The sequence below is a fragment of the Heloderma suspectum genome, chromosome 3 (assembly GCF_057233095.1).
Source record: "Heloderma suspectum isolate Gila_16-S chromosome 3, 16-S_ref, whole genome shotgun sequence".
In the NCBI taxonomy this organism is placed as follows: domain Eukaryota; kingdom Metazoa; phylum Chordata; class Lepidosauria; order Squamata; family Helodermatidae; genus Heloderma; species Heloderma suspectum.
Window position 1 is genome coordinate 138,298,039 of NC_139460.1, and position 20,314 is coordinate 138,318,352.

At 44.1% G+C, this 20,314-nt stretch overlaps 1 protein-coding gene across 1 annotated transcript in view; it reads left to right on the forward strand.

The window, feature by feature from the left end:
* Positions 1-17,128, forward strand: part of LOC146350290 (maestro heat-like repeat-containing protein family member 6) — a 34,646-nt gene extending 17,518 nt beyond the window's left edge. The window contains exons 8-15 of the mRNA XM_084845528.1: positions 6,450-6,593; positions 8,542-8,712; positions 9,913-10,068; positions 10,576-10,668; positions 12,308-12,410; positions 14,281-14,346; positions 14,809-14,920; positions 17,065-17,128. Coding sequence (XP_084701654.1) covers positions 6,450-6,593; positions 8,542-8,712; positions 9,913-10,068; positions 10,576-10,668; positions 12,308-12,410; positions 14,281-14,346; positions 14,809-14,920; positions 17,065-17,128 — 909 coding nt within the window. The remainder of the gene's footprint in view (positions 1-6,449; positions 6,594-8,541; positions 8,713-9,912; positions 10,069-10,575; positions 10,669-12,307; positions 12,411-14,280; positions 14,347-14,808; positions 14,921-17,064) is intronic.
* Positions 17,129-20,314: the final 3,186 nt, after the last annotated feature.

Sequence of the window (20,314 nt, forward strand, 5' to 3'; positions counted from 1 at the left end):
AGCTGGAGGGATGCTGGGAGTTATAGGAATTCTTCTATCTAAAAGTGCATAGGATTGTGCCCTTAGGGAGCTTCCAGATGGAGAGCCCCTGGTGCTTCCAATCAGAGCCACTGTGCAGCTATTCTGTTTTTCCCTGCTTAACAGATTTTTGTGGTAAGAAAAAAGAGATGAAGTGGTGGGAAAACACTGGAGGGTTACATGTGGAAGATAACAGCATCTAGACACACAACACACACATGTAAAATTCCATGAATGCAGCAGGATGGTTCTTTCTACTGGAAGAACCCTAAGAATTAAAGTATGTAGTTGAACAATTAATTATAATTGGAATACAATAGCCATCACCCAGTTTGATCACAGAACTTGACTCAGTTAAAAATAAAATTAACAACATCTGACAATCGTTGTAAATCAGTTTTGTATCTTGTGTAATTTTGGATGTTCACACTAGGGCTAAGCATTAACAGCAAAGTGGCATGTACTAGTGATAGCATTATGGGTTTAGTCTACTGGTCGTGCAAGTTGTTGGAGGAGGAAACACATCACCATTCTCAAGGCCCCAAATGAAGGAGCTCTCATGCTAAAACAATGGTTTCCTCATGAGTTATGATTTTAAAAATTGACAAACCTTTTCCAAATTTCATGGGCAGAGAGTTTCAGTGATCCAGCCTGGAAAAAACTGCATCTGAGATATAGACTCTAGCCTTTGAAAACTCATGCACAAAAGAGTGGTTTTTTTTAATGCCATAGGATTCCTCCTTGAAAAACTGGCCATTCTTCCTTTGTGCAGTTAAGAGTGCGATCCTATGAGTTGCACCCTTGATGCTCATAAGCCTCCGAACTCAGAGCCTTACAATTATCCTGTGCAGGGTGGGAGGAGTGGCGGAGGCAATCTTCGCCTCCTCGTCCACTCACCTTGCATTTTTCACTAGAGGACCTTTTACTCGTCTAGCTGGAGCATGTCAGAGGGGGAGGAAAGGAGGCTGGAGAGGCCTCAGGATAACTCACATCCTGGCCTCTCCAGTCTCCTCCCCCCGCCCTGAAATGCCCCCTTCTCCCCTTCCCCCATTCTTTCCATACTGGCTGCAAGGGGGTGGGGGAGAAGAGCTCTGATTTCCTGCTCTGATGTCAGAGCGCTGTCTCCAACATCAGATCAGGAAAACCGGAATATCTTATTGCCCTTCAGAAGCTGTTTAGGGGCCATAGGATTGCTCCCTCCATGTCTTAGTTAGAAAACCAAAATAAACATCTTACTGGCCAAATTCCACATGCTGCCCACATTTTGTAATTGTACCTGAAAACAGCAATGTAAAATTTGTTTAATATTTGACATACTTGTGTGGGTGCAAAATCAAGACCTAACAATTTGAAATGGGGAAAAAACCTGTCAAAAGCTGTGGAATATATGTCAGCTTAAAAGAAAAATAATTAACTTACATAAAGCCTGAGTTACGTAACTTCATCAGAAATAACTGTGTTGATAAAGTTGTGTAATAATATTGTGCTGCCCTGCTGGAACTGGACTTCTCAGCCGACCAATAGAAACTAATGCTTGGCTATGAAGCCCAGCCATAATTTACAAATCCATGTATATACTTGCATAAATTTATCTGAGCAAATTAGAGGAATATTTCGGTATCACATGAGAGGGGTTCACAAGAAGCCCTCCACGCATTCAGTGAAAGTATGGAGCGGCTCTCAGGACCTCACCAGCTAGTGCTGCCCACTGCCAAAACAGTAGGCTGTGCCCCTCCTCCCTAACAGTCATATTTCCATACGCACATCTGCATACATGGAGAGCTGCTATGCTCGAGGAGACACCCTGATTGGGTAGGGTGCTTTCTTGACTGTAGGAGCTCCCACGTGGAGTACTCATTCTCACAAACATCAGCTGGACATTCCTCAAGGGAGGGGTGAAGGCAGTGGGCGGGGCTAGCCGCTACTGCTCCCTCCACACATGATTTCAGCAGGAAGAGTCATGTGTACATCCCCTCTATCATCAAAGACCAATTGGCATCAAACGCTTTATTTGGGAGATTCATATGTCACCTAAATAACAAATAAACATGTTCAGCTCCTCGAAAAATAAAAATTTTCCCCTTCATTTATTTATTATTTATTTATTTATTAAATTTATTAATCGCCCATCTGACTGGTCACCCAGCCACTCTGGGCGATGTACAACCCACCATAAACAATTTAAAACAATAAAATTTTACCATAATTTTTTTTTAAAAAAATACCCTAACCCACCCCAAATGCCTGCCTGAACAACCACGTTTTTAATGCACGACGGAAGCTCATTAAAGAGGGGGCATGACGGAGTTCCCTAGGGAGGGAGTTCCACAGAGTGGGGGCCACCACAGAGAAGGCCCTCTCCCTCGTCCCCACCAGTCTAGCTGTCCTGGCTGATGGGACAGAGAGAAGGCCATCCGAGGCTGATCTTGTTAAGCGGCCTGTCTGGTGTTGCTGGAGGCGCTCCTTAAGATAGGCTGGGCCGGAACCATATAGGGTTTTAAAGGTCAAAGCCAACACCTTGAATTTGGCCCGGAAAACAACTGGTAACCAGTGCAACTCCTTCAGCACTGGAGTGATGTGATCTCGCCGGCGGCTGCCTTTAATCAGGCGAGCCGCCGCGTTCTCTACCAGCTGCAGTTTCCGAACCGTCTTCAAGGGTAACCCCACATAGAGCGCATTACAGTAGTCTAAACGAGAGGAGACCAGGGCATGTACTACCGATGGGAGCAGATGGTCGGGAAGGTAGGGGCGCAGCCGCCGTATCAGATGGAGTTGATACAGCGCTGTCCGGCTCACAGCTGACACCTGAGCCTCCATGGACAGCTGGGAGTCCAAAATGACCCCCAGGCTGCGGACCTGGTCTTTCAAGGGTAGCTGTACCCCATTCAACACCAGGTCAACATCCCCCAGCTTCCTCTTGTCTCCCACCAAAAGTACCTCGGTCTTGTCAGGGTTGAGCTTCAGCTTATTCCTCCCCATCCAGCCACTCACCGTCTCCAGACATTTGGACAGGGATTCTACGGCCAACCTTGGTGAAGATTTGAATGAGAGGTAGAGCTGCGTGTCATCCGCATATTGATGACACTGCACCCCAAACCTCCTGATGATAGCCCCCAGTGGCTTCACATAGATGTTAAATAGCATCGGGGAGAGGATGGAACCCTGTGGCACCCCACAAGTAAGTGGCCACGGGTCCGAAACCTCCTCTCCCAGTGCTACCCTCTGGTACCTGCCAGAGAGGAAGGACTGGAACCACCGCAATACAGTGTTTCCAATGCCCAACCCCTCCAGGCGGTCCAGGAGGATACCGTGGTCAACGGTATCAAAAGCCGCTGAGAGGTCGAGGAGAACAAGGAAGGAGCATTCACCCCTATCCAGAGCCCTCCTCATATCATCCACCAAGGCGACCAAGGCCGTTTCTGTCCCATGCCCAGGCCTGAAGCCCGACTGAAATGGGTCTAGATAATCAGTTTCTTCCAAGTGTGCCTTCAACTGCACCGCCACCACCCGCTCAATCACCTTGCCCAAAAATGGCAGATTTGAGACTGGGCGAAAGTTGTTCAGAACTTGAGGATCCAAGGAGGGCTTCTTTAAGAGCGGTCTTATCACTGCCTCCTTGAGGGCTGATGGCATCACTCCCTCCTCAAGGGAGGCGTTCACCACCGCCTTGATCCCCTCACCCAGTCTCTCTCTGCAGCTCATAATGAGCCAAGATGGGCAAGGATCAAGTAAGCAGGTGGTTGGCCTTACAGATGAAAGCACCTTGTCCACTTCATCAGGAGGAAGAAGCTGGAACCGATCCCACAAAACCGGTTTGCCACAGGCCGCCTCTTGCTCACTAACTGTATCCACAGTGTACAGAGTAACACACCTAATCTGATCAATTTTATCTGCAAAGTGCCTTGCCAAAGCCTCACAGGAGGCCTTAGAATGCTCCAGTGGTTCCGGAGCCACAGGACCGACCAGGCTCCGGACCACTTGGAACAGCCTCCTGGGGCAGCACTCTGCAGACGCGATGGAGGCAGCATAATATTCCTTTTTTGCTGCCTTCACCGCCACGTGATAGGCTGAAGATATAGCTCTAGCCCGTGTCTGATCGTCTTTGGAGCGAGACTTCCGCCACCGGCGCTCTAGCCGTCTCACCTCCTGTTTCAGAGCTCGTAACCGCGGATTGAACCATGGTGCAGTCCGAGCCCTGTTCAGGGGGAGAGGGCGTTTCGGAGCCACCTGATCTAATGCCCCAGTGATTGCGGCATTCCAGCCACCCACCAGGGTCTCGACCGAGTGGCCGTTGGCATGCCCCAGAGAATCCCTAAGCGCGTTCAGGAATCCATTTGGATCCATAAGACGCCTGGGGCGGACCATTTTAATGGGTCCTCCACCCCTGCGGAGGGGTTGTGGAACCGAGAAGTCCAACATCACCAGATAGTGATCTGACCATGACAAGGGGGTGGTGGATATACCCCCGACTTCCAGATCACTCCCCGCTTCTCCAGAAACAAACACAAGGTCTAGTGCATGACCGGCTACATGGGTGGGCCCAGTTAGAATATGGTGCAGCTCCCAGGAGGCCATGGTCTCCATGAAGTCCCGAGGTGCTCCTGTGAGGATGGCCTCCGAATGTACGTTGAAGTCCCCCAACACCAGTAAGTTAGGGGACTGTACACGCACATCAGAGACCACCTCAAGCACCTCGGCCAGGGAGTCAGTCGTGCAGCGGGGTGGACGGTACACGAGCAGAATCCCCAGACTGCCCTTCGGGCCCAACCTCCAGTACATGCACTCAACAACCTTGGTCTCCCGGAGAGGGGGTCTGGTGAAGACCAAGGACTCTCGGTAGATAACAGCCACTCCCCCTCCCCGATCCCCAGCCCTCGGCTGCTGTGCATACGAAAATCCAGCTGGACACATGGCTGCAAGGGTTGGAGCAGCAGCCTCGGCCCGCCAGGTCTCCGTAATACATGCCAGGTCTGCACCCTCATCCAGGATCATGTCATGGATGAGGGAGGTTTTCTGGGTAACAGACCTGGCATTGCAGAGCAGCAAACGAAGGCCAGAAGATGGGGTCACGCCTCCCCCAGCCATCCTTTGGCTCTGGACAGGCCCGGAGCAGGGGACAGATACTACACATCTCTCCCTCGTTCCCCTTAGCTGGCATGGCCTGCCCCTAGCGCTCCGCCAGCGCCTGCCGCCCAGCCTCGGTATGTTCTGGCCCCCATGCTTCATGCTTAAGTTCTGCCTTCTGTACACTGGTGCAGTGGTAAATTTTGAAGTGCAGGTGCTCAGCATGACAGTTGCTATAGGCACACCCCCAGGGAGAGTCCAAAAATGCAGGCAGCTGTGTTGATCTTTATCAACAAACCAGTGGTAGCAGTTTTCATCTTCACCAGGAGCAGGCCTTTTGCAAGGCTTAATTGCCCATTCAGGAGCAAGTCACCCAAAATACTTTCCATTAGAACAGGAAACAATTTACTGTTAGTAGGGAAATTCATTCCTCCCCACCCAGCTGGGTAGGTAAAAAAATAAAACAAGAAGAAAATGGAAGAGAAAGAAGGGGTGATGAACAGAAAATCAGAATTTTCCAGTATATTTATTTTTGTCCCCTTCCCAGGTCAACATTCTGCTTCAAAGTTATTTCCTTACATAGCTGCCATGACTGCATCATGGCAATCAAGGGAGTAGGAAGGACCCCTTGGTTGCCAGAGGATATTGTTTGGTAGCCGCAGAGTGAAAAGGCAGAGGCTGTAGCTGGACAGGGCTGCACAGTGCTGGTTGTCGACCCAGAGGGTGGTTGTTCTTGCCCCACCTTCCTCAACCTGGTGCTATCCAGATGTTTAGGACTTCAACTTTCAACAGCGCCAGCCCGAAGGGCCAATGGTCAGCAATGCTGGGAGAAGTCGTCCCAAACAACTGGAGGGCACCAGGTTGGGGAAGGCTGGGGTGGCCCATTGTGAGCCAGGTAGGAGGAGGAGCTCTGCATTTCCACCCCACTCTGGTCACTTAACACTGGAAAAGAAACGTTGGGGATGGTCCTCATCCATTCAACTCAGCACCAACCCATATTTTATTTGTGTGTGTTGTGGAAGTACAACCATACTGTGAAAAACTACTCCAAAAGTCTGCATGACACTTCCAGCTAAACTAATTGTAGCCAGTTCCCTAGCAGAAAAACTAGAGGTGGCTAAAACAGATTATGATTACAATGTAAAAACCAATTAATAATATTCCAGCCCACCCTGCCACGTTACCAAGATGTTGTTGTTGTTGTTGTTGTGGCTTGGGAAAAAGGGGGGAAATCCTTATCCATTCACTAAATCATCAGCAATAGTTGAGAATAATTATAATATTCTAATTACCTTTCTATTACAAGCAATTAATAGGAAAAGTTCTGTGAGTTTCCTGCCATATATTTCCTATTTTGTGTCGTTTAGCTTCTTTCTTCTGAGTCCACGTACACAGTGCTACAAAAACATTACATTCTGGGCCTATTAAAGAACTGGCAGACTGATTCGAGCTCAACCTACCGCTGGCTCAGTCTCCATGGGATGGGTAATGTAGCTCGTCATCTGCAAAATGTGAGTGGTACTGCTTTTTCCCCTCCAACCATTGAACCTATCATTTTCTTTTTTAAAAAAGCAAACTCTTGGTAAACATGAGGCAGACATGGTGAACCAAAATAAACAGATTCTCTCTGCAGAAATAAAACAAACCATAGTGAAATCAAGACTTGGGGAGACTATGTTTAAGAATTTTGAGAGCTCCAAAACCAGTGTTGGATCCCCGGGCTCAAACTTTGGAATATGTGAAGAAGAAAAAAAGAAATGTGGAGTTTCCTTTCGCATGTGCAAAGTACCTTTCCTCATCACTGAACAATCACAACTAGATGGAACCATCCTGAGACTATGGCACAGATGTGAAACTCATATGGGTTACATTTTCATCCCAGTAAATGCTCAGGAACCATGCCCATGATTTGTAAACAAAAACGTCTCCAACTATCAACTCCACCTCAATTAGAGATTAAAATTGGAAAAATTAGTTCAGCTTTAGCAAGTTCTTTCTTCCTAAACATTTATGCCATAAATATGGTAACAAAAACAGATAATGGGCTAGTTCAGATGTAAATTAAAAATGGGTTTCATATCCTGGTAGTCAGAAATGAAACCACAGTTTCCCAGTTCAAATGAAACAAGAAAATGTGGTTTAACAAACCTGACATTTTGCATTATGGTATGCAAGAGAAGGGGGGAGGGGAGGAGGGAGTGTGTAAGAACAATATATCTTTTCAGTCCAGTAAATCTTGTTTTACTGGACTGGGATCATTCTTTCTGAACAAAGCCTATGTATACATACATAGTATGTTCCTGTAGCAACCTAGAGCAGCTATGAATGAATCACCTCCTTTACATAAACAGGATCAGTTTCCTAATTCTGAAAATAGTCCAATAATTTGTCACACCGAAGAACCTAATAATGCATTCAGTTCTCACATGAGGGGAAGAACTTCCACATTATTAGGTATGGCAAAGCTTAAACCCCATATCTCTCATGTTAAAAATGAATAATTGTTTAAGACAGCATCCACCAATCTGGCGCCCTCCAGATGCATCAGACTTCAACTCCCATCATCCCCACCCAGGATGCCTATTGCTGGCTGGGAGATGGGAGCTGTAGTCTATCACATAGGCACCAGGTTGTGGGAGGCTGGTCTAAGCAGTATATATGTACCTAATGACATCACCGAAGTCCATAACTACCTGGCCTGGAATACAAATTTGTCCAACTCACAATGCTTGTATGTATTACAAATCAAATGTCATTTGACTGAGCTCTTCCCCAGCTGAGAATGTAACATAAGATTCTGCACATGCTTTTAGTCCAAGTCCTGAACACTAATTAGAACTTAGTGTTCTAATTAGAGAGTAGATATGCTCTACATGGGACTGCCTTTGAATACAGTTTGGAAACTTAAATTGGTTCAGAATGCTGCAGCCAGGCTTCTTATGGGGTGGGATGTCGGGTTCATGTTACACTCACCCCCCACCCCCCAGTACTAACTGCATTGGCTGCCTCTTTTTTTCCATGCACAGCTCAATGTACTGGTTTTCACCTATAAAGCCCTAAATGGCTTGGGATCAGATTGCCCAAAGGACTGTTTTCCTCCATGTAACCTGCTCAAGAACTGAGATCTTCCACAGAGACCCTTCTCACTGTCTCTTCAATATTATAATGTGAAAATGTGTGAGAGGGCCCTTTCTGTGGCAGCCCCCTGCCTCTGGAACTCCTGCTTCTGGGAGATTCATATGGCTCCTTCACTACTGACATTTAGGATGCAGTTACAACTTTTCTTTTTCATCAGGCTTTTGGACCCTCCTAGATATTTTGGCTGCTGTGGGTTTTACTGTTTATTATTACTTGTTATATTGTTTCACTATTTTTACTGTACGCCATTCTAATCTTCTTAGGTAGGAAGAGGGGGATATAAATTATATTAAATCAAATAAATAAATTGTGTCCTTTCAGAAGAAAGAAATCACAAGCCTAATTCTGAGTATCCTTCAAAGTTTCAATGACCCTGATGAGAAGGTGACCTTCACAGCTATTGAGGTTATAACCAAGATTGTTGCACAACACAAGAGCAATGTCAATGTATATGTGAAGATCGCCAAACAGCTTCAACCATTCTTGGCGGATGTAAGGTTTAGAAGAATTGTTCATCAGTATGGGATAAGCTTTTCAATATGGAAGGGAAGATTAAAGGATGAATTTGGGAAGTCCTTTCAAAAATTATCTTGGAGTCTAATATTGGGGAAATAGCCATAGCCTCTGGCATAATGCATTCCACCCTGTTATGAAAAGTGACATCTTTTGACTGAGATTATGCAAGCTTTTGAATTAAAATAGATGTTCTTATAATGGCCATTGCCTGATGATGTTTGCTCTTCATCTGTCTGTCCAAGAGTTTTTGCCATTCAAAGTATCTATACTCGGCCACCGAATTAAGTTATTTAATTTTTTTTAGTTGCTATGACAGTCACAGATAATATGCACATAGAGTGTTTTTACATGGACTTTGCTAGAGTTGTCAGGGTTGCAATTAGTCATTGGCCTGGTTGACTGAGACAAACACAAATTGCTTCCAAGTGACCAGTTGAGATCTTACTCTTTCTTCCAGCCTTCAAGAGCTACTTAAAGAATACTAGCAATTCAATACAAGAAGGTTACATGTCAGGCTGTTTTTTGTTCCTCATAGAAAAGAGGCTCAGCATTTCTAATGGAGAATTCTGAGTGCCCCTCACCAAAATACAATTCCCAATATTCTTATGCAGGTGGCCTATGACAATTAAAGTGTTATAAAATCACTATCAGTTTCTCATGAAGATATGCCCTCTGTGTACTCTTTTTCAAACATTAGTAGCTTCTTTATTTTCAAGGGAATGGAGAGTAGATGGTGTTACCATTATTGCTGTAGGCACAGGAAATGTCACCAGCCTGAACTGGTGAAACAAAACAATAGACTTGCATTCCAACCATGTCAGGTGGGCTTTGCCCTTCCATGATTACACACAAGTCATGGCATTCATTCCCAAAAGCAGAAGCCAAGCTGCAGGAAGGCAACAGACACGCAATGCAATCCGATGCATCTTCACTCAGAAGTAGGTCCCGTTGTGTTCAGCCAGGCTTACTTCCTACTAAGTATGTTTATGGTTGCAACCTTAAACATATGTTTGAATCACTGTGCATTTTAGATTTATTTTATACAGAAAGGGAAGAAAGCAGTTCTTAGAAATTTATCTAGGTTTTCCTCTTGTCATGAGCTTCAGTCTGAGTTATCTGCAAGTCCCCTTGGGAAGGTCATGAAGTAAAGTCTTTCCTTTTATCTTTCATTCCCAGGAGAGGAGCAAAGTCTGCTATGCTGCAAATAGGCTGTTTCAAGACATGCTTAAGAATGTAGACATGAAAGACAAATCCCCTATGCAGGACCAGGTTGTTGCCAGTATTGTGACATTGATGCTAAATCTGCAAGATTCGCATCTGGATGTGGCTAAGGTAATTGATGTTTTACCTACTTGCAAAACTTTGACCACTTCCACCGGTGCAAGACACAACCAAGCTCCGTCGACTAACACAAAAACATGAATGGCTTCCCTGACGCCATTCAACTGCCTTTTCAAGGGACATACTTCCAACAGGGTGAGACCCGGGGCTATGTTTGAGGGGACCCTCAGCAAAGTGCTCTCTAGTGGGTCCCTTCCTACACTGATGGGCCTTAGCAGTGATGGCAACAACAGGCAGTTGTAGCTGAGCTCTGAATTAGTGCTGGGCAGCTGGGAGCCACAATTTTAATTTTCCACCATCCCCCACAGTGTCTACACTGGGACATTGTGGGAAATTTAAATGGCAGCTCTATATCACATTTCTCTGTATTGTTGGGGCAAATAGATATAGTTTGTAATTCCGCACTCTAGAATTGGTTTACACTTATTCATACATTTTAAAATCATTTCTGTTCTCATTGATTCTGGGAAAAGCTTCTTGTCTCCTCTTGTTTTACAGAGTCGTAGAGACAGCTTAAAAGAGTGCAAAATCTTCTTGGGGTGGACTTCAAATGACAACCAGGACTCTTGGAACACGATTTGCAAGCACCTTGTAAGGCCATTCAAATAGACTGGTCCTCTTTCAGCATTATCTGCGATTTCAAATGAGTCAGCAAAAATAGGGGGAGGGGAAGACAGACTTCTTGCAGGTACAATGAAGAGTTTGAATGCCCCTCACTAGGGAGCAATTTGAAACCCTTCTCTAGGATTTGGAGAACTGGACGACTGGCATTCTACCTCACCTCCCACTAAGAAACCTTGTTGCTGTCCAGCTCGGAAGGTGAAAAAGTTTCAAGCCATGTTCAGATTTATTTGACATATTGCCAATGTTTCACAAATTTGATTATACCTATGGGTACAGAGAGAGAGAGAGAGAGAGAGAGAGACATGACCAATCACTGCAAAAATTGTTTCAAATATAGATTTACTGAACTTTATAGTGAAGCTGAAAGGATCAGGTCAAAACCTGACTCGCAAAATTTTGTGTTGGATCTTGTCAAGGGCTCCTTGGAGGCCTCTCTCAGTCTAATCCAGTAGCCAAGTCCAGACACAGACAAGGGATTCTTTTCAAAGCTTTATTCCTCTTTTACAACTTAACAACTCTACCGTTAGCAACTAGATATGAGCAGCAGAATACCTATGCCCTAAGTTGGAACAGTTGGTCCCCGTTTGAAAGGGAATTACTGGCAGACCCCTGAACTTAAGGACTAGGGAGAGTCCCTCCCCTTTTCCCTTGGATCCTCTGGGCGCAGCTGTTGTTTGCGCGCCAACCGAGCACTACGCCTCCTTTCTGCGCCCTCCATTTGGTGCCGCTCTCTGCGTCGGCGTCGCGTGTCCATCAAGTCTGCTTCCTGCGCTCTGTCACTCCTAGGACTGCTATCTAAGCTAGGAATGCTGGTGGGAGGAATCTCCATCAGCTGTTGGCCCTGGGAAAAAGGAGCGCGCTCCTCTCCCAGGAGCGACGGCTCTTCCTCAGAATCAGAACTACTCTGGGATTCTATGGGCTCAGTGTCCACCCTGACAGATCTCTACTCAGCAGGACAGCATTATTGTTACATAATAAAATTTAATATGACATTTAAAAATGTATTTCAAACATAAATCAGTCAATCTACAGCCACATTTTTTTCCTTACTTGTTATTAGGAAGAAAGTTATTCTCCATGAGCTGGATATATCCCACACCAATCCAGCCCACTGTATGAAAGAGAATTCAAGCACATTAGCCCTGCCCACCCACCAAGTATACCAACCTCCAACATCCCTGGCCAATCAGATGAGGATGTAACATTCGAATTCAGCATATACATGTAAAATCCAACACATGTAGTCCAAAAATCACATGGGCGATTATTGGATGTATACTTTTTGAGGACGTTGACCTCACGGTTTTGGCTTACAGGCATTGGATTATACATGCATAAAGATGTATTTGAATACAGCATCCCCAAATGGATAATCAAGGATTTCAGAGGCAGGGCTGCTGGTGCGCCAAGTGGATGGGGAGGGTGCGTGTGCACATGTTCCCGTCTACAAAAGTGGCTGGATGGGGGGGGGGGGATCAGCCAATCTGGTCCAATAACTTTAAAAGTTACGCTTTCATTTCAAAACGTTCCCTTGTCAACAGGCATTAGACAAAAACACCCAGTGTGGGTGGTCATGCTAACAGTTATCAAAATATTCACATTCTAGGTTAAGGAGCACCCAGGAAAAGTGCGGAGCTTTCTGGACCAGGCACGGGACCATAGCCAAAGCCCACAAAAGTCTTCAAGGGTTGCAGCCACCATGTTCATAGGTATATCAATATGATTGTTTAATCTCAATTTGCCACCCCACTGCTACCACAGCTCCCAAGGCTACTGTGTTTGTCAGGGTGAGAAGCTCATCCCTTTGCCCCGTTCATAAGTCACTTAGAGCGCAATCCTATGCATGTTTAGATGGGAAAAGTCCTACACCTCCCAGCTTGCCCCAGCCAGCATGGCTGGCTGGGGCATGCTGGGAGTTATAGGGCTTTTTTCTGTCTAAACATACATAAGATTGTGCCTTTAATCCACTCAATCCATATTCATTAGTAACTTGAGAAAAACATTATAGACACATGATCTGTCTCTCCCCAGTTCACTCCCTCTAAGAGCCTTTCTACACAAGGATTTTATTGTGCACTCATGATTGCTTATTCATGGTAGTTTATGGGTCCTTTACACAACACTGTCATCCTCTCCAGGGTCTCTCCCATGCTTTGTGACCATTATCGCAGGGTTTTTGTCTACTGAGAAAGTGTGTTATTTTTTCCAAAAGGCCTCTACAACACCATAGAAATCTTGTGTAATTGCACAATTCTGCTATACCACAGCACCACCTAGTGGTTATATAATGGAACATATAGAAAGGCAGAGAAAGAAAATCCCTGGGGAGAAAAAAAACCATGTAAAGGAGCCAATCCCACAAGGAGTCCAGAAGCAGAAGCCTTGGTAAAGGTGCAGCTAAAAGCTTCATGTAGAAAAGCGTGGTTTTTCAAATGGTATCTTGAGGTGTCATAAGGTTGCTTGGAAGATTATCAGGGGATCCTCACTGAAGAGAACAGTATTGGCAGACAAACTTCTCTGAGAGACAGATTGACCTCTGTCCACCATTATCATTCTTCTCTTACAATGTATAGTTTTAGGGGAGTGGGGGAGGGTGCTATAGAGCATACTAACAGTTCAAGTGGGCAATCACAGAGCCTAACAAGGCTGGGTGGTGTTCCATGTAAACTGGGTGTATGCACCCCAAAATCCACTGGAACAAACTCTATGTGGAACAGGTTCCCAGAGGAAAGGAAGCTCAACAACTACAACTCTAGACTTCCCCATGAGGAAATTTCAAGGCCTAGCTACACATGAGGCTAACAATATGATTAGCAATTAATTGCTAATTAGCAAATTAGCAACATGTTTTTTAAATTAAGTATCAGGAGCACAGAGAGGGGTATTATTGGACATTAGGAGGGGAAAACTGTTGGCAAGGGTTTGTTTCCTCTTGCTAATTACTATGCAGGGGTTGATTTTTACTGAGATCATGGCTAGGGAGGGAATTGGTACTTGCAGTATTTAAAAATTAAAAAACCCCACAATGATGGGATTGTTAGTGCCACCTGTCCAGCATTTTCCAGAGCCATGTCATGTCTAGGAGCTACTCTTTCTCCCAAATTCTCGGTCCCCAGAGCTCCTTCCCCAGGGATGCTTGCAAGGACTACTTTGTTATGCACTTTGAAATTATTGTAAATACCTTTTTATTCCATCAGGCTTCTGGGGGTGGCAGTTGACCTAGTTTTTATTATACCTATGTAATTACCTGGGGATTGGTTTTATTGTCCTGCTGTTTTCAGCTGATTATTTTTAAAAGCTATTCTTCAGTTTTGCTTATTTATATTTTTGCTTTTCTTTTTAATATTATTTTGAGGAGCCACCCTGGGAGTTCAAGTGAGCTGTGTTGTTTGTTTGTTTGTTTGTTTCAGAAAAACAATAAATACATTTTAGGCACAATCTCCAGATAACAATCTGGGTTATTGCAGACATTGATGTCAAACATAAATACTACCCACCATCACCAGAAAGCACGAGAAAATGTAATTGAAAGTAATGTAAATGGTCTTTTTATTTACATTTAGTATGGCATATCTCTAGATTCCATCTTGCAGCTCATGGAATCCAGTCCTGTACCAAAGCCAGAAGTGGACTTCTTGAGGCAAGGTAAATATAATAATATACTCCAATGGATTTTCTTGTGTTGTTACTGGATTTGGCTGCCTATTGCTGCCTATCCAGAAAAGAACAGGAATAAAATATGCATACAAATAGGATACCTATAGAGGATCTGCCCCCCAAAGCATGTTTAAGATCATCCTTTCTAGGAGAGTGTCAGGAGAGTTCTTGTTCAAATTCTTATCAAAGAATTTATAGAACTTGTGTATTTTTACTCATCGCAACATTTGTTTTGTTGCTTCATTCCCACCTTTGTCATAAAAACATTGATACATACAGAAAAAACAGCACTTTCTCTGTCTCTCTCTAGTCTGTAGTTCCCACCACTACAGCATGGAATGCTTCTCAATTAATCTAGCCCTGTCAAAAGCAGGTGGTGTAGTTGACAGAGAGCAGAACTAGGTCATTCCTGCATTAAGTTGTTGATCTGCCCTTTGATCTTTGGTTTAGCTTTCAGCTCTTTTCCATCAGAAAAACAGCGCCCTGTCCCTGTGGTTCTGGAACCAGAGAAAGTACACAGGTATTGCCCAGATCTATTCAGATGTTCCCGCTATTTCCCAAGGTACGTTTCTTTTCAACTTGTAATGTGGAAATGAAACAATACATGTGATTGCTTTCAAGGACAAAAAAGTGAAAACATGCTGATAGAAAGCAGGGTGCATTGCAGAACAATTTTGTTCCTAAGGGCCAGACTAGACATGAATTGATGGAGATGTACACAGGTTTCTTTTCATATGTCCATCCTGTTTGCATATGAGGCAATATAAGCACATTGCCTTTTTATTACTTTATAAGCATATATAAGGCGTATAAGACAATGGGGTGAATATGTGGAAAGGGGTCTTACTTTAATAGTAAAAGGAGCATGCAGAAGAGGGCTGCTGAACCCATCCCTCCCATGACTGAGCTCTCTGCGGCTAAGATCCAGGAAGGCAGAAAAGTGTCTGAAGCACCCAACTACAGAGTAACAATGTTTAGGAGGGGGAGAGCTGAGAACCCTTCTTCTACACACTCCACTTACTAAGAAAGTAAGCAGAGCCAGACCAAGAGATTCTTCTACCTGTCCTGAGACATAGCAGCAAGTGGCATCTCCACCCCATCCCCTCCAAAGTCAAGGTACATATACCCAAGGCCAGCCAAGTTATTCTGGCACCTGAAGAACAAAATCCTACAAGCACCTTTCCCCTTCCCTGGCAGTAAGAATACAAGAGTAATATAAATAACTAGCAATTTGCTGTTATTTGTGACACACAGAATCAGTCCACTGAGGCAGCCACCTCACTCACCTCCGCTTTATGGAGAAGATGGGTGCATTATGATGGTCTCCCATAACTGTCCCTATCTGGTTTGGCCCCCAGAATATACAGACTAGTCGTTGTTGTTGTTGTTGTTGTTGTTATGCAGTGCATAAATCTCTCTGTTCTTAGAGAATCTGACCTGAACAAATAGTTCAGAGCACAAAAGGATATGTTTGTTATCACTACTAAAATTCTAACTAGGTTTCCTTTTCTTGCTGACTTCCTACTTCACAGGTCCTGTATTTGATGGCTGTATCTGAACCTAATATCCATCTGAATAAAGAGCACTGTATGAAATTTCATGGTGAAGGGTTATTCAAGAGTCCTTCTGCAGTATTAGGCAGCTTTTGCTGCTAGAATTAGATAAGAGTTCTGTCAGGAGAGTAGAACTGAGGTAAAACCTCAGGCAGAGGTGAAACCTCCACTGTCCTTCTTTGGCATTATCTCAGTCAAATCTGTCTTCTAAATAGTAATCAAAACTACTTGAGGAAGGGCTGTTGCTCAATGGTAGAGCACATGCTTTGCATGTAAAAGGTCCCAGGTTCAATCCCTGGCTTCTCTGCGTAGGGCTGGGAAAGACCCTTCTTTGAAACCCTAGAGAGCCACTGCCAGTTAGTGCAGGCAATACTGACCTAAATGGACCAATGCTCTGACTCACATAAGGCAGCTTCCTATGTTCCTAAAACGCTCCTTCAGTCAGAAGTGTTCAGTCGTGTTTCCTTCCAGCAGCTAGCTTGCTTGCTGCCCACAGCTGCCAGCGCTCCTTTCATTCATTTATTCATTCAGTCATTTAGCTTGAAATTATGAAGCAGGTAATACTAGTGATGCTTAAGAAGGGAAAAAATAGACTGACCAAAATCTGACGGATTCCAGAATACGGGTAAAAATGCAGACAGGAGAGCTTGCAACTGAGTTGTACATGTTCATGAAACTGAGAAAGGTCTAGTATTCAGATGCAAACTATGTATTACATGTAATGACTGTAATGAAATCTTGACATTTTAAAATGAAAAGTAGAGTCAGGAGGCTATAAATTTGAGTGGAGGAAGGGTGGTATGGTGGGTGTGTGGGGGTGTGCGTGTGTAGTGACCTTAAGTATTTTCCTAGTGATCTTTTTTCTGATCAAAATTACTTCCCAGCTGCTTTCTCCCCCACCTAGCAGGGTTCCAACTTAATATTTACAAGGGTAAATATGCATCTAGAACCCTGTGAGGGGATGGTGGTGGTGGAGAACCACCTGGGAGGTTTCTGCTATTGGAAAAGTAAAGGTTAAGCACTCCTTCCCTGCCATTGGTCCACTCAAAATCACAGTCTCCCAAGGGTGCTTTTGTTTTGTTTTTAAATTGGGGTTTAATTACATGTTTTTGAGTATAATGTGTAGTTTGCTGGTTGATTCTCTCTTTTTAAGTGCTAGCTCTCAGGAAGAAAAAGTAATCATTAACTGTTTATCATTCAGCCATAAAGATGTCTAGATTGTCCTAGCACCATGTTAAATATGCAGAATGAGCTGGGTGAAATCCCAGTTTGGGAATATACAAGAAAACAAAGAGGGATTTGGGGGTCAAGTACATCCATCACCAAGGACAATGTGTCAAGTGGTATATTTATCTGTGAAGTGGAAGGGAAATTAACAATTGCTGGAACAGTTCACCTGGCGTGTGCTCTCTGGAGCAATAAAAATGACTGATGTCTTGCAGTAATTACTGAGCCTGATCTTTCCAGATAGGAAGTTACTAGCATATTCACTTCGCTTGTTAACTGATTTGTTAGCTGTCCAGAGTGCACAAGGCAGAACAGAAAGTTTGCACTACTGCTTCTAACATTTCCTAACAAGCTTTCTATTTGCCTCATAAATACGAAGTTGTCAGGCTGTTGTGTGTCACTTCGCAGGCAATATTATTCACAGTACTTTAATCACAGGGCTTCTTCACATGGAGACCCGGTCCTTTAGATGACGTCGTTAACCTCCAGGATATCTCCCACACTAAATGACCTTTATTCCATTTTTAAATAGATCAGACATAATGAGCTATCAAATTACAGCGCCTGAGTTCCACTTCAGTTCCCTTGTGAAAAGAAGAAAACCCGCCATAAGAGGAGCTAGACCAATAAAACATATGGAAGACTTCGATAAGGGGGAAAGGGGGGAGGAAGCATGTGTAAAGGGAGTCTGACGTGATCCTGCATCTAAAACGGATGCAGAAAGCCCCATTTTAAATGCAGGATTTTAGGCTGGTGTAGAGATGCCCACAGAATGGAAAAAAGTAATATTTCATTATGCTTCACTGATAAACAATATTTGATTATTTAAAAACCTACCAGTTGAAGACAAGAGTTAAGGCTATCTCATGTTGACTCAAGCTACACAAAGCCAGGAAATTGGAAACCAAGGCTGATGCCTTTGCTGACATGCCCGGTGATCAGTAACAATATTCTGTAATGTCACAAATTGTGCTTGCTTACAACTTGCCCTCCATGTGCCCCCACTTTTCCTGGGTCTTTCAGGCCCAAATCCAGATGGGAAGGATTAAGTCCCTGGGTACTTTGTAGCCTTTGCGTAAGAAGTGTGTGCTCTACCACTGAGCTATGGCCTCACTTGTTTTAACCAAATGCCTGCTGGAGTAAATATGTCTTGACTGCCTTGTAATAGGCAAACAATGATGGAGAGGCAGGTTTCCCCAGGGAGAGCATCCCCAGGGAGAGTATTCTGTAACCTTGGCACTACCACAAAAATGGCACTGTCCTATGCACCCACCAAGCATACATCTGATGGTCATGGCACACAGAACAGGGCCCCTCTGTTGTTGATCTTAAAGCTGGGACAGGCTCATATGGAATATCCTAGCCACTCACTGCATAATGCTTTAAAGGTAAAAAAAGAGCCCTTTGGCTTGTCACAGTTAAAATACTAGCACCAGCAAATTGAAGTTTCTAAAGTGTCTTCAAAGACAACTTCATGTAAGGCACAGTACATTAATATCTTGTTGTAACTAAGGGCTAAACTACACACTACATTAAATACATAATGTGTAGCCAATCCTGTTTTTTTTACCTCCAAGTAACCGTATGGGCCTCAGTCTGGATCAGGGCCACCACACATGGGCCAGGGAGGTTTAAAATTTCATACCCGGCTGCTTTTCTCCACTAAATTTGCTTCCCCTTACCCCCTGCACTGGGGCGTTAAAAGAGGGAGGAAACCTCCATTGGTGCCGATAGCAATTTTGTACTCCCCCCCATCCCTTTGTGTGCATGTGGGGGGGCAAATTAAGGCCGGGAAGTGACTGACTGGAAAGGTTTAAACCTCACCTTCACACAGTGGCCCAGATCTATATTGAAGAATGCGCTTACTTGGAAGTAAAAAAGAACGGGAGACTCATGTGCATGCTACATATTTAAAGTATTATGTAGTTTAGCTCTAGTACATGAATGAAGAAGGCCAGGTATAGTTTCTGTAGCTGTAACTGGTGTATCACCCGAAGCTGTGACTTTTCCTACATAAACCCAGAGGTTGACATTTGTAGTAGAAAAGCCTTTTGCAGTAGTAATGCTAAAAAATGCCAAATATTTATCAAGCACTTTCCCTGAGTACTCAAAAGTCTTCATATATATTAGCTCATTTCTTATATCAGCTAAGAAATCTATGCCAAAATGATCTTCATATTACACACAAGAGGCTATATAAGCAGATAGGGGGCTAAATCTGAGATGTAGTTGCTTACCTTAGACCATCCAGTGAGTTCATGGCTGCATGGACATTTGAACCAGGGACTTATCTCACAGCTCATTTCTCATCTAGAGAGAAGAGTTTTTTGTGGAGAGGTGATCCAGATTTAAAAGTGTGTGTGGGGGGAAGAGACTCGGGTGATTGGGAATGTGGGGTGAGTGGACCTTGTGTTCTGGAAGTGTGGGGTGAGCGTGTGGGTTCAAAGGAGCAGGCTTGTGTTCTAGGGCCCATATCCCACCTCTTCATGTATTCAGATCCCTGGGCAAGTTACTTGTCTTTTCGCATAACCAGTTTGTCTTTCTGTGAAATGGGTGTTTAATGCTCACCACAGCAGCCTTTTTGCGAATGGGCACATCCTTATGGTACCCATGGCACATTATCAAAATTCCAAATGTGCACAATTCCCCAGAAAGGCTGGAAACCCCTGTCTTAGCCACTATGTTTGCTGCTTGGGGTCGGGGGCTATTGAAGGAATGTGGAGATTCTCTGGAGTGAAAACTGTGTGCCAAGAACCCACGGATTCTCACAAGATGAATCACCCTGCCCATACCATTTTGCTAATATAAGCAAGCAAAATGAGTGCGTCCGAATGCGTTTCTTGGGAAAGCTGTATGTTATCAATGACAGCAGAGTCATATGACTTGTATACACAATACTAACGGACAGGCTTAATGAATCTAAAATGGCGCATTTATTTCCTCTAGGTCATATTATGCAGTGGTCAGTCATCAGTACTGGACCTGATTTAGTACTGTTTTTATTTTATTTATTTTAAAAATCTATATCCCACCATTATTTTCCAAGTACAACCCATTATTAGATTAGCTAATAATCTTTATAATAAAATGATATAAACTATTTCATAAATGCAACAAAGTTCTAATTGCACTTAAAAATGTGTGGACGTGGACAGGGATGAACATTCAAATGCATA